Here is a 14,036-nt window from a genome sequence, read left to right as displayed (position 1 = left end):
ACAAGTTGGGATCTATCAACATAGAAGACCATAGATTCTACTAAGGATTGCCACATGTGCTTGGTTTGTTTCTTGGGATAGGATTGCTAAGTTGATGAATTAGTGTGTCTTTCTTTTATCAAAAATGAATTGTTGTTTTCCTAAGTGCAGTAGGGAGAACCGGGCAGGATGCGGCCACCATGAGGGGACCATCCCCTTGGTGCTCTGTGACTGTGAGTCTGGCCTGGTTCTGTCTGGAGGGTGGTACTTGTTTTTTTATAAGCAGTTTTGTTGAAACTATAAAAAGCAAGGCAAGCTTTCAAATCTGCAAGGGTTAGAGTTGGAAGAAGGAAGCTAGTTAAAATATCGAACAATGGTATTAAGATTTTAAAAGATCCCCACAGACTGAAATAGTGGAGCTCAAACTAAAAAGCTGAATTTATCTTGATGCCTTTTTGATAATTAAAAAAGAGTGTGTGTATGTTTTTGTTTTTTTTGCGGTACGCGGGCCTCTCACTGTTGTGGCCTCTCCCGTTGCGGAGCACAGGCTCCGGACGCGCAGGCTCAGCGGCCATGGCTTACGGGCCCAGCCGCTCCGCGGCATGTGGGATCTTCCCGGACCAGGGCACGAACCCGTGTCCCCTGCATCGGCAGGCGGACTCGCAACCACTGCGCCACCAGGGAAGCCCCATGTATGTTTTATAAAGGGATAATATAGGAAAATATAGAGAAGAGGATTAACATTATTCCTGATACAGACTCCCAGAAAGAGCCATGGTCTCTCTTTGCAGTGTTATTTCTGTACAGAAGACGTGCTCAGTGTTCGTTTCTTTCCGGGTCCCACTTGCCTGGAACCTTGTTTGGCTGCCTTCGGAGGAGCCGTACTCCTCGGTTCTTGGCAGGAAAGGCACCTGGGCCGCTGGTTGTTGCATATTAGTAAACATCTCCATGGGCCCCCTGCTTCTTTGCCCTCTTTTCCAGCTTTCCTGCCACTTTAATTCCCATCTCAGCCTTTCCTCCCTTCCCCTCCCAGCTGGAGTCCCTTAGAAACCCCACACAGATTCTTCTGCAGCCTGTACTCCTGGTGCCTGAGTTGTCATTGAACAGATAAGCTCAGCCCCCCAGCACAGTGCGGGGCCCTCCACGTACGTGAGCTCCAGTCCCGGCCCCGCTCACACCGAGGGAGCAGGGAGAGCCAAGATTCGCAGGCAGGTGTGCCCTCCAGAGCCCACTGTCCAGGATCCTGGGCCTCCTGGGAAGGACAGTGTAATGCAAGCAGTGACCTCCTAGAGGGCCGTGGGCACCATGCGGTGCGAGGACAGAGCCCGGGCCCCTCTGCCGTCCATCTGGCCCTCGGCGCGGGGCCCTGAGTGGGTGAGGGAGGCCACGGCACCAGGCCTGGCCCCCTGATCCCACAGAGCACTAAGTGGTGTCCGAAGAGGGCGAGGCAGCAGGCCACCGCCCCGTGGTGACTTTTGTTTCTTTCTGCAGCGTTCTGAACGAGAAGAGTCACTGTACATTGTTACTCGTCTTCTCTTGTCACTGTCCGTTTTGCTGCAGTAATGTCTACCTGCTTCTCCCTCTCCCTGTACCTGCAGCCCTGCGTTAGGCCCGGAAGGACATGGTGCTGTAATGACACCCCCCCTCCCCCGAGTGAGTGTCACTCGCGTGGGAGGTAGAAGGGACAAAGTGGGGCTTCCAGGAATGGGGACCCTGAGGAGCAGCCTGTCTCTCCCATGTGGGTGCTGACGGGGCAGACAGGGGCCTAAGAAGGAGCTGCTGGGGCACCAGGGCACCCCTGCTGCCCCTTCCCCAGGGCTACGGCGGCCCGTCCACAGCTCTGCCCCTTTCCTTGGCAACGGGCCGCCTGGGATGAGATGTTTCCCTTGCCATAACTCCCAGCAGCAGGAGTGTGCTGGAGGCCACAGGGCCTGACCTGCCTTCCAGGGCTGGGCTGCCTCTCTGGATTCGGCAGCAGGTCCCTGTCAGACTCCAGAATTTCTGCTTCTTACTTCATTTATGTCTTATTCCCAAGTAATATGTGATCTCTGTAGACAATGTAGACGGTACAGAGAAATATAAATGATTAAGGAAAAAAACTACTTATAATCCCATAGGTAGGAACCACTTTCCATTTTTTGTCATCATTCTTCCTAGTTGCATTTTCTTTTATCATTCCCTCGTTTTTAACTTTTATTTTTTTAAATTACCGTAAAGTTAAATTGATTTGTTTTCCTAACACGTGGAGACTTGTGTAACCATCTTGCTGTAAAACTCCTTTGTGCTACCACTTTTATTTTTTAATGACGCAGATAATTTAAGAACAATATTAACAACATTCCTGTTATTGGCAGTGCAAGGTTCAAGGGATGCATAAGAATATGGTGTGAAGAGTGAGAGTCCCCTCCGCGCCCGGCCTCCCTTCCCAGGTTTGACCAGTGCTGCCAGTTGGTTATCCTCCTCCTCCTGTGCTTCTTCCTAAACAACAGGAATCATTTCTTATCCATTTTTCTGTGATTTGCATTTTTTTCACTTACCAGTAAGTAGGTCTTAAAGATAATTTTGTGTAAATGTAGATGTTAGCATATAAATCTACCTCAATCTTTTAAACTAACAAATAGTATTTTATAATTTACATATGCCATAGATTTTAAACCATCCCCGTCATAGACATCTATTTCCAGTCTTTGTTCAAACAATGCAGTGAACATTTGTAAACATATGGATTTGGGAGCGTGTCTAAACGTTTAGGCACGTTAGCCTCCCAGAAGGGAAGGTGCTGCGCCTTGGGGTAAGTGTGCTTGAGCCTTGATAGATACCTGCCGACTTCCCTCCAGAAAGGGCTCACCACACCTGGCAGTGCATGGCGGAGCCTGCATCCCCGCCAGTCGTGGATGCTATCAGCTGTCTGCATTCCTGCTAAAAAGGGCAAAGGGGCAACTTGTCCACAGCTCCCTGGCTTCCAGGGGTGGTGAGCATCTCTTCATGTGGTAATCAGCCTTCCATGTTTCTTCTGTGAACCACCTGTTCATTCCCTTTGCCCATTTTTCTACTGGGTTGTCTTTTTCTTCTTGACCTAGAGCTCCATACTTATGGATATTAATCTTTATCTATTTTCTGGGTTCCAGATGTTCTCTGTTAGTCTGTTGCTTACTTTAACTTTCTTTATGCTGCCTTTCAGTGTACAAAAGCATTACATTTTCGGGACTTCCCTGGTGGTCCAGTGGTTGAGACTTCACCTTCCAACTCAGGGGTGTGCGGGTTCGAGCCCTGGTCGGGGAGCTAAGATCCCATGTGCCTCATGGCCAAAAAACCAAAAACATAAAACAGAAACAATATTGTAACAAATTCAATAAAGACTTTAAAAATGGTCCACATCAAAAAAAAAAAACTTTTAAAAAAAAAGAGCACTAGATTTTTGTAGTCAGATAAAAGCTAGAATGTTTATTGAGCACTTGCTGTGGATCAGACATTGTTTGAAGCACTTTCCATATATTAACTCGTTTAATCTTCACAGCAAATCCTGTGAAGTGGATATCATGATTATCCCTATTTTACAGGTTAGGAAAGGGAGGCACCAAGAGGTTGAGAAGGTTGCAAAAGGTCACATAGCCAAAAAGGTAGAGCCAGGATTAAAACCCAAGTTCTAGAGGCCACAGCCTCATCACCAAGCCCTCTGCAAGCCTGCCTTTTCCCATCCTGACATCCAGGATATAAAAATAGTGCCCTGCATTTTGTGATAATATTTTTGTTTTTCTTATTTTGCTTAATTCATCTGGATTTTTTTTTTTTTTTTTTTGCGGTACACGGGCCTCTCACTGCTGTGGCCTCTCCCGTTGTGGAGCACAGGCTCCAGACGCGCAGGCTCAGCGACCATGGCTCACGGGCCCAGCCGCTCCGCGGCATGTGGGATCTTCCCAGATCGGGGCACGAACCCGTGTCCCCTGCATCGGCGGGCGGACTCTCAACCACTGTGCGACCAGGGAAGCCCCAGTTCATCTGGATTTTTCATTTGTTGTGCCATGTGGGAGGAAGGGATTTCATTTCATTTGTTAAGTGCTTTTTCCTTGCTTTTTCCTTTACATTTTTCTTAACATTATCTTGTAAGTATTTTCTTATGTTACTAAAAATGCTTATTTGTACATACTTTTTGTGGTCACATAATATTCCATTATATAATGGCACCATAAATTACCTAACCAGCACCATAATGTTGAAGGTTTGAGTTTACTCTATTTCCCCACTATAAATCAGGCTGCAGAGAGCATTTTCATGCATAATTATTTGTCCACATGTCAGATTATTTCCTTAGGGTAGAATCCTGGAAGAAAAAATTTTAAAGCTTGTTATCTACATTTTACACTAACGTAAAGGAAGAAGAAAAAAATCCCAACTTTCTCTTCGTGCAAGAAGAGGGCTGCGTGGTAGATGAGGCATTCATCAGTGTGTGTCTGCCCCAGAGTGTCTGAGTGTCTACAAGTCAGCTTTGGTGCATATACAGCAGGAAGCCTCGAAAGAGCCCAGAGGTTTCTGGGGGGCCCATCACAATGTTACAGCATCATTGTTTCTGTTAGCATCTGTAGGAGCCCCACCTCCCTGGCACACCCAAGCCAAGGTCCAGGCAAGGCAGCAGGAATGTGGGTAGGAAAATCCAGGCTCCTCTTGAGAGCCAGGTACTAGGGAGCTTTCCAAAGTAATCTGGTCTCCTGGAAAATTCTGGTTACAGGAGCCAGGAGAGTCTCCATAGCTGGCCTGCAATAAAATCGTAGGTGTAACTGAAGTTAACGGAATCCAGAGGGATCTGAAGGTTTGGGATTGACGGGAAGCCAACATTCCCACAGCCAGAAAAGAGTGTGGTCAAGGAACTGACGGGCAGCCTCTTTGCCAGGTCATGAAAGTCAGTGTAAGTGCACTTACAAGCTGATAAAAACCCAACAAGGAAGTTTGGCAGTAAAACTTAATGGCCCATCAAATCACAATCAGGACAGTAAAACGCAGTGGGCTGGAGTCCTGCTCCGGCTTCTGACCGTCCTCCTCTGGCTCTCCTGCAGCCCACACGGCCAGGACAGCCTGAAGGCCAGGCCCGGAGGCTGTGGTCAAGGCAGTCACTGCTCATGACCCACAGTTCCCCAGGCCAGGCGGGTGCCAGCGAGGGAGACGTTTGCTCTGCCAGGGCCTCTCTCCTTCTTGGGGCCTGGCTGGTCTCATCGTCACAAACTCTGTTTACAGAGGTTTATTGCTTAGCCTGAGTATCTTGTCTAGGGAGCAGAGGGAATTGATGTTAGTAGTGAAAACCATAATGCTATCAAGAGAACTCTTGGGAATGTATGGTAACTTCAGAACAACATCCAGAGATGTTGGAGATTTCCAAAGATGTTTTCCAGACCTAGTAAGGATCGGGGGACGTGTATATAAATGGTGGTGTGGAGAGGAGCGTATGCACATAGTAACTGGTTTGGCTCCTAGTTTTACTAAGTAGAGGTGTTTAGTTAAACTAGCAACTCTTTGGTGTGACTTTTGCCCCAAAAGGATTTAGTTCAGTTAAACCTTGTGTGCACAGGTATAACCTGAACAACACAGCCATGACGTTCATTCATTCCCAAAGTGTGTGGGATGCCATTCTCAGTGGTGAGTGAGACGGACGTCCAAGCCTGTAGAGAGCTTATATCCACTTGGGGAATTGGAAGTTTCAAGTAAGCACATTACACCAGCTGTTTTGAGTACAGTCAAGGAAATAAGCAGGCTATTAGAAGTGAGTGTGATGGGTTGAGGCTTCTTGGGGTTAGGTGGTCAGGTGGTCAGGGAATTTCTCTGAAGAAGTGAAATTTGAACTAAAGCCTGCGTGATGTGAAGTGATCAGCCATGCAGAGTCCTGAGGGAAGATCGTGTTCCAGGCAAACAGCCCGATAAGAGCCATGGGGGTAGAAATGAGCTTGGTGAGATAGGAAAGCAGAAAGAGGCCACAGGCTGCAGAGTAGAGGACAGGAGGGAGATGGCCTGAGTTGAGGTTGGAGAGTACGAAAGTCCGACAGTGTGGGACTTGTGGCTGTGAGAAGGAGTTTGGATTTCGATCCACTTGTGATGGGAGCCATTGGAAAGTTTTTTGGTTTTTTTTAAAAAATTTTATTTATTTATTTATTTTTGGCTGCATTGGGTCTTCGTCGCTGTGTGCAGGCTTTCTCTAGTTGCAGCGAGCGGGAGCTACTCTTCGTTGCGGTGCGCGGGCTTCTCATTGCGGTGGCTTCTCTCATCGTGGAGCATGGGCTCTAGGCGCACGGGCTTCAGCAGTTGCGGCTCGCGGGCTCAGTAGTTGTGGCTCACGGGCTCTAGAGTTCAGGCTCAGTAGTTAGTTGTGGTGCACGAGCTTAGTTGCTCCGCAGCATGTGGGATCTTCCTGAGCCAGGGATCGAACCCTTGTCCCCTGCATTGGCAGGAAGATTCTCAACCACTGCGCCACCGGGGAAGCCCCATTAGAAAGTTTTGACCAAGGGAATTTGATATGATTGATGATTTGAAAAGGTGCCCTGGCCGCCCCTAAATACCAAGAGACAGCAATATAATAGTCACAGGGCACTACAAAATGAAATGCCATAGGAGGATATGAATAAGATGTCTTTTGTGAGTAGAAGAGAAATAAGTAGTTTGGTGGGGCTGGAGTGAACTGGAGACTCAAAGTAGGGGCCAGAGCCCAGGTGGACACTCCGCATGGAGAGGTCTCATCCATCAGGGCAGGGGCTGTGATGAAGTGAGCTGGGTGCTGGGGGACAGAACTTCAGGGAAAAGGTCAGCTCATGTGGTCACAGGTCCAGCCAGGAGATCCACCTTCTAATCCCATCTTGTTTAACGGTGGCCCTGGGATCCCCAGTTTATCACTATCTCCCAGAGCCGTCATTTCTGATGTTCCCTGCCCTGTGTCTCATGGGGCTGCTGAGATAGTGTGTGGAAGGCCAGCGCAGAGAGCGAGCGCTTTTATTCCTTGGCAGAGTCCTGGGAGATGGGGCCAGAGGTTCAGGAGAGAGCTGTGAGTACAAGCCAAAGAATCTGGCGCCTCCTGGCATGTCCTGCAGCCACCCCTCCTGTGTCCAGTGCAGACATCGTGAGTCGATCACAGCTCTTCTTCCCAGTGAGCCAATTCTCTGTCTTAAGAGGCCATCTCCCGCCCGCCACCAATAGAAGTTGGCAGGCAATGTGGAGTCTATTTGCTTCCCCAGCGGACAGTGGCCTCAAAGGGCTGAGCCTGGCAAAGGTATGAAGGTGAACTCCCTCATCTTCAGGGGTCCTGCCTCATTGACTGGGACATTTTGGAAAGAAACAGTGGTTTTCTATGAGTGGGTTTGTCTTCTTTCCCCCGATTCCCACCCAGTCCCACCACCCACCTTGACCGTGGGGCCTGCTAGCACTGGCCTGACAGCACCAATCATAACGTGGTAGAGGAGAGGGTGCTCAGGGGAGCATCCCCTTCCTGCCCCTCCCGCCTGCCATGGAGACCACTTGGAGCCTGAAGCCCGGGTCTCCTGAGGCCTGCCCGGGCATCCTCCCTTGTGCTCTGATGGGCTGAGCGGCTCTCACTCAGGCCGCTCACTTCCTACTCTCCAGGGGAGACCGAACTCTTGGGTGACAGACCCTCCATCAGCAGGAGAGCTTCCTTTTCTCCGTGTCTCTTCATGCAGGGTGAGCTCCCTCTGCCCCTGTCAGGGGAGGTCACCTCGGGGCAGGGTTCAGGGAGCGGTCAGCCTGGAGGCAGGCCTGGGGGTTCCTTTGAGAGTTGTAGAGCCTCCTGACTGTAAGCCCCAAAGAGTGATTTATTCTTTTTATTTTAGTGAGAATCAAAAAAAAAAAAAAAGTTTAAGTCTTAATATATGTCATGTTAAGTCAGTAGAATCCTCCTTAGGATATCCAGTTTACTCCAGACATGCGGATCTTGGTGGAAGGATACCTGAGCCTGGACTCCTGTGGGGACAGCTCGTTGTTCTTCTACGACCCCCCGCCGGGAAAGTGACTGCCTGGCAGTCAGCCCTTCGTTGCCTTGGCCTCGTAGCCAGGGGTCTGTGAGTGGGTCAGGGCATTCGGAGCCCTCTGCAGTTATTCATCAGTATGGAACATATATGCATCAGTATGGGAGAAGTGGGGGAGAAGCTTAAATTCTCAACAATGTCAGTGACCCAGAAAAGCCCGGAGTCTGCCCTGAGCTGAGGAGGATGCTCTCCCTTTTGCTGTTGTGGGCGGCTGCTGCCTGCAGGGAGAGAGGCCCGCTGGGAGTCCCGAGCTGGACCACGGTCTGTGTGCTTTCCATCTGGGGCATGGCTCAGTGAAACAGAAATAGCACTGCGTGCTCTACATGCTTCAGGTACATCCTGTTAAATGGACTTTTGTGGTCACTCTCGAGACTCTGCGTAGCATCTGTGTATAAGATTGGTTCTGTGGGGAAATCACATTTTCAGTTCCAAACAAACAATTTACCAAAACAAAACAAAAAATGCTTTTGTAACTCAGTTGTTTAGAAAGTGCAAATGGGTTGTGATAACACTAAGTGTTCATTTCTGGAAAATAATGTTCTTACATTTTAATATCATGATGACTTTGATACCTGTATGGTTCATGGGGGTCCCAAGTGGGCTCTAGTCAGACCATGAGCCCACGGGTGTCCCTCCCCCTTGCTTGGGCCCATTTGAGAAGGACCAACATGTTGGTACGGCTGAGAATTGTAGCCACTCCCTGGGCTGGATTCCATCAGTGAGTTTCCTCCACCGAGTCATCTCATGGCTCCCCCAGAGCACTCTGTCCAGAGGAGGGCTTGACAACACTGGCCAGGGTTTTCTGTTATCAGTGTGTGTGTGTGTGTGTGTGTGTGTGTTGAGGGGAACAGTTAGGGTAGCCACTGTGAGGCCCCCTGTCTCTGGGAGGAACAAGTTGAGAATGGACTAAGGAAGTTGGAACAGGCAGGAATGGAACGGACCTGTTTTTGTCTCAGTGCCATGTGGAGCTGAGCTCTGCAGGAATGACCTTGGAGGAGAGAGGAATTTTTGTCCCAGCCAAGTGCTCAGATGGAGGCAGGAAAGCTGTTTACATGGCCCAGTGGCTCCTGGAGGGTGTGGGAGGTCTTCTCTGATAATACTAGTATGTGTCTGTCTGCTTGCCTTTGTTTCTTTTTCTTTTTGGTCCAGATTCTTTTTTTTTAAATTAAAGTATAGTTGATTTACAATATTATATTAGTTTCAGGTATACAACATAGTGATTCAATATTTTTATAGATTGTACTCCATTTAAAGCTATTACAAAACAATGGCTATATTTCCCTGTGCTGTATCCTTTTTGCTTATTTATTATATACATAGTAGTTTGTATCTCTTCATCCCATACCCCTGTCTGGCTCCTTCCCCCTTCGCTCTCCCCACTGGTAACCACCAGTTTGTGCTCTATATCTGTGAGTCTGTTACTGTATCATTATATACATTTGCTTGTTTTATTCTTTTAGATTCCACATGTAAGTGATAACGTAGAATATTTGTCTGTCTCTGTCTGACTTATTTCACTAAGCTTAATACCCTCTAGGTCCATCCACATTGTTACAAATGGCAGAATTATTTTTATGGCGGGGTAATATACCATTGTATATATGTATCTATCTTCTTTATCCATTCATCTGTTCATGGACACTTAGGCTGCTTCTGTATCTTGGCAATTGTAAATAATGCTTCTATGAACATTGGGGTGCATGTATCCTTTCAAATTAGTGTTTTTGTTTCTTTCAAATACATACCCAGGAGTGGAATTTCTGGGTCATATTGTAATTCTATTTTTAGTTTTTTGAGGCACCTCCATACTGTTTTCCATAGTGGCTGCACCAATTTACATTCCCACCAACAGTGTACCAGGTTTCCCTTTTCTCCACATCCTTGTCAACATTTGTTATTTGTAGGCTTTGATGAGGGCCATTCTGAAAGATGTGAGGTGATAACTCATTGTGGTTTTGATTTGCATTTCTCTGATGATTAGCGATGTCTTTGGGAAAATGTCTGTTCAGGTCTTTTGCCCATTTTTTAATCAGGTTGTTTTTTTGTTAAGGTTTTGTTTTGGGGTTTTTTGTTTTTGTTTTATGGGTTTTTTTTTTTTTTTTTGATATTCAGTTGTATGAACTGTTTATGTATTTTGGATATTAACCCCTTACCAGTCATATCATTTGCAAATATTTTCTCCCATTCAGTAGGATGTCTTTTCATTTTGTCAGTGGTTTCCTTTACTGTACAAAAGCTTTTAAGTTTACTTAGGTCCCATTTGATTATTTTTGCTTTTGTTTCTTTTGCCTTAGGAGACAGATCCAAACAAATTTTGCTACAATTTGTCAGTGTTCTGCTTGTGTTCGCTTCTAGGAGTTTTACAGTTTCAGGTTTTACATTTAGGTCTTGAATCTGTTTTGAGTTTATTTTCATATATGGTGTGAGAAAATGTAATTTTAATTTCATTCTTTTACATTTAGCTGTTCAGCTTTCCTTGCACCACTGCTTGAAGAGAATGTCTTTTCTTCTTTGTATATTTTGCCTCCTTTGTCATAGATTAATTGACCATAAATGTGTGGGTTTATTTCTGGGATCTCTATTCTGTTCCATTGATCCATTGTGTCTGTTTTTGTGCCAATACCATACTGTTTTGATTACTGTAGCTTTGTAGTATACTCTGAAGTCAGAGAGAGTGATACCTCCAGCTGCTTTGTTCTTTTTTCTCAAGATTACTTTGGCAATTCAGGGTCTTTTGTGGTTCCATATAAATTTTATGATTATTTATTCTAGCTCTTTGAAAAATGTCATGGGTATTTTGATAGGGATTGTATTAAATCTGTGTAGATTGCTTTGGGTAGTATGGACTTTTTTAAAATTTTTATTTATTTATTTATCTTTGGCTGCATTGGGTCTTTGTTGTTACGTGCAGGCTTTCTCTAGTTGCGGCCCGTGGGGGCTACTCTTCATTGCGGTGAGGAGGGCTTCTCACTGCGGTGGCTTCTCTTGTTCTGAAGCATGGGCTCTAGGCGCACAGACTTCAGTAGTTGTGGCACGCAGGCTCAGTAGTTGTGGCTCGCGGGCTCTAGAGTGTAGGCTCAGTAGTTGTGGCGTATGGGCTTCGTTGCTCCACGGCATGTGGGATCTTCCCGGACCAGGGCTCGAACCCATGTCCCCTGCATTGGCAGGCAGATTCTTAACTTCTGCGCCACCAGGGAAGTCCCAGTATGGACATTTTAACAATATTAATTCTTCCAATCCATGAGCACAGGTTATCTTTCCATTTCTCTGTATCATCTTCAGTTTCCTTTATCATTGTTTTATAGTTTTCAGAATATAGGTCTTTCACCTCCTTTGTTAAGTTTATTCCTAGGTATTCTTTCCTTTTTGATGCAGTTTTTAAACAGGATTGTTTTCTTGCTCTCTTTTTCTAAGAGTTCATTATTAGTGTAAAGAAAACAACAGATTTCTGTATATTAAGCTTCTATCTTGCAACTTTACTGAATTCATTTATTAGCGCTAATAGTTTTTTGGTGGAGGTGTTAGTGTTTTCTATATATAGTATGTCATCTGAAAAATAGTGACAATTTTGTTTCCTTTCCAGTTTGGATGCGATGCCTTTTATTTCTTTTTCTTGTCTGATTGCTGTGGCTAGGACTTGCAATACTATGTTGAATGAAAAGGGCAAGAGGTGGGCATCCTTGTCTTGTTCCTGATTTTAGAAGAAAGGCTTTCAGGGCTTCTCTGGTGGTGCAGTGGTGAAGAATCCGCCTGCCAAGGCAGGGGACACAGGTTCAAGCCCTGGCCCAGGAAGATCCCACATACCGCGGAGCAGCTAAGCCCATGTGCCACAACTACTGAGCCTGAGCTCTAGAGCCCTCAATCCACAACTACTAAGCCCGTGTGCCACAACTACTGAAGACTGCGTGCCTAGAGCCCATGCTCCGCAACGAAGAGTAGCCCCCGCTCACCACAACTAGAGAAAGCCCGTGCACAGCAACGAAGACCCAACACAGCCAAAAATAAATAAATAAATAAATAAATTTATAGAAGAAAGGCTTTCAGCATTTCACCATTGAGTACGATGTTAGCTGTGGGTTTGTCATGAATGGCCTTTGTTATGTTGAGCTGTGTTCCCTCTATACCAACTTTGATGAGAGTCTTTGTCATGAATGTATGTTGAATTTTGTCAAATGCTTTTTCTACATCTATTGAGATGATCATGTGATTTTTATCCTTTCTTCTGTTAATGTGTTATATCATGTTGATTGATTTGTGGATACTGAACCATCCTTGCATCCCTGGAATAAATTCCACTTGATCATGGTATATGATTCTATTACAAATTCAACTTCACTACTAGTGATCAGTCTGTTCAGATAGGCTGTGTCTTCCTGATTCAGTCTTGGAAGGTTGTATGTTTCTAGAAATTTGTCCATTTCTTGTAGGTTGTCCAGTTTGTTGGTATATGATTGTAGTATTCTCTTATGATTTTTTGTATCTCTGATATTAGTTGTTATTTCTCTTCTTTCATTTATTTGGGTCCTCTTTTTTCCTTGATAAGCCTGGCTAAACGTTTATCAATTCTGTTTATCTTTGCAAAAAACCAGCCCTTGGTTTCACTGATCTTTTGTATTGTTTTCTTGGTCTCTGTTTTATTTATTTCCTCTCTGATCTTTATTATTTCCTTCATTCTGCTGATCGTGGGGTTTGCTTGTTCTTCTTTTTCTAACTCCTTTAGATGGTAGATTAGGTTGTTTATTTGAGATTTTTCTTATTTCTTGAAGAAGACCTATATCACTATAAACCTACCTCTTATATGCATCCCATAGATTTTGGAAAGTTGTGTTTCCGTTGTCATTTATCTCGAGGTATTTTCTGATATCCTCTTTGATTTCTTCATTGACCTGTTGGTTTTTAGTAGCATGTTGCTTGGTCTCCACGTGTCTTCCTTTCTTGTCTTTCTTTTTCCCAATAATCAGTAGTAGAATTGTGATGCTCTAAGCTCCCAAGCAGTAGCACACCCCATGAGAAGGCCAAGTCACATGTCCGCCATCCATTTAGCCTTGTCTGTGCCCCCCTACCCCCCACTCCCAGCCAGATTTCCCTTTAGAGTCATCTCCAGCCTGAGCCAGTCTGGTCCTACTCGCCTCACAGCCCCTTCAGCATAGATGCCAGAGAGTACTCTTTCTACTAAAATGAAAGCAATTTACAAATGTCCTGTCATCACTGACACAAAGTGCTTGCTTCCTTTTTAACGTATCAAATGTCATTATTCATAACATATTACTGCGTTCAAGTGTTGTAAGGAGAGGAGGGCAAAGCAGTCTTTGTCCCAAGAAAATACCATTTATTTGGGAATGACAAGTCAGATCACTGTGCCTGTCATATCATACCTCTTCCCTTATTGGGATAATTGGAACTTGACGTTTTCCCGTACTCTTGGTTATGTGAATTCTTATTCCCAGTTCAAGGCCCCGAATCCCTTCTGCCCTGGAGAAGATGATAGTGGTGACAGTAGCATAGTGCTGGGAAGCACACGCTGCCAGTGGCTGTGGCCTCCAACCAGACTGCTTGGGTTTTCAGCCCAGCTCTGTGACCTGTGGCTGTGTATGTAGCCTTGGGCAGTCATCCACCCTCTCAGTGCCTCAGTTTTCTCATCTGTAAAATGGAGATAATGTAGTTCATACCTTGTAGGGCTGTTGTGAGGGTATAAAGCACTTAGAGCCACGCCTGGCACACAGGACCTATATGCATATGACCAGTATTGTTGATGTAATTATTTCATTTTTGCCTCTTGTACCCCTCCCACACCCCCACCCCCAGTGGATCAGGCAAAAGATTTCTTTTCTCTGAGCTGGTGCTGTTCTTCTTTTCTCCTGGGTGCCCCTGGTAGCTGGGATTAGGACCCAGCTCTCTTACGGAAGCAGAGGACATCCCTGGAGCCTCTGTGCCATGGACATGGTTTCTCTTGATTTCTTCCTGCAGGGTGTGGACACTGTAAGAAAATGAAACCAGAGTTTGAGAATGCAGCAGAAGTCCTCCACGGAGAAGCAGATGTAA

At 45.8% G+C, this 14,036-nt stretch overlaps 1 protein-coding gene across 1 annotated transcript in view; it reads left to right on the top strand.

Annotated features, from left to right (window-relative positions):
* The window catches only part of PDIA5 (protein disulfide isomerase family A member 5), a gene marked incomplete at its 5' end in the record, with an annotated part of 92,207 nt that overhangs the window by 62,362 nt on the left and 15,809 nt on the right, over nt 1-14,036 (top strand). Inside the window, one exon of the mRNA XM_079921959.1 lies at nt 13,962-14,032. Within this exon, the coding sequence (XP_079778085.1) occupies nt 13,962-14,032 (71 nt within the window). The remainder of the gene's footprint in view (nt 1-13,961; nt 14,033-14,036) is intronic.

Source organism: Stenella coeruleoalba, assembly GCF_951394435.1.
Source record: "Stenella coeruleoalba genome assembly, chromosome: 5".
In the NCBI taxonomy this organism is placed as follows: Eukaryota; Metazoa; Chordata; class Mammalia; order Artiodactyla; family Delphinidae; genus Stenella; species Stenella coeruleoalba.
Note: the sequence above shows the minus strand (reverse complement) of the source record. Positions and strands in the feature narration are given on the sequence as shown.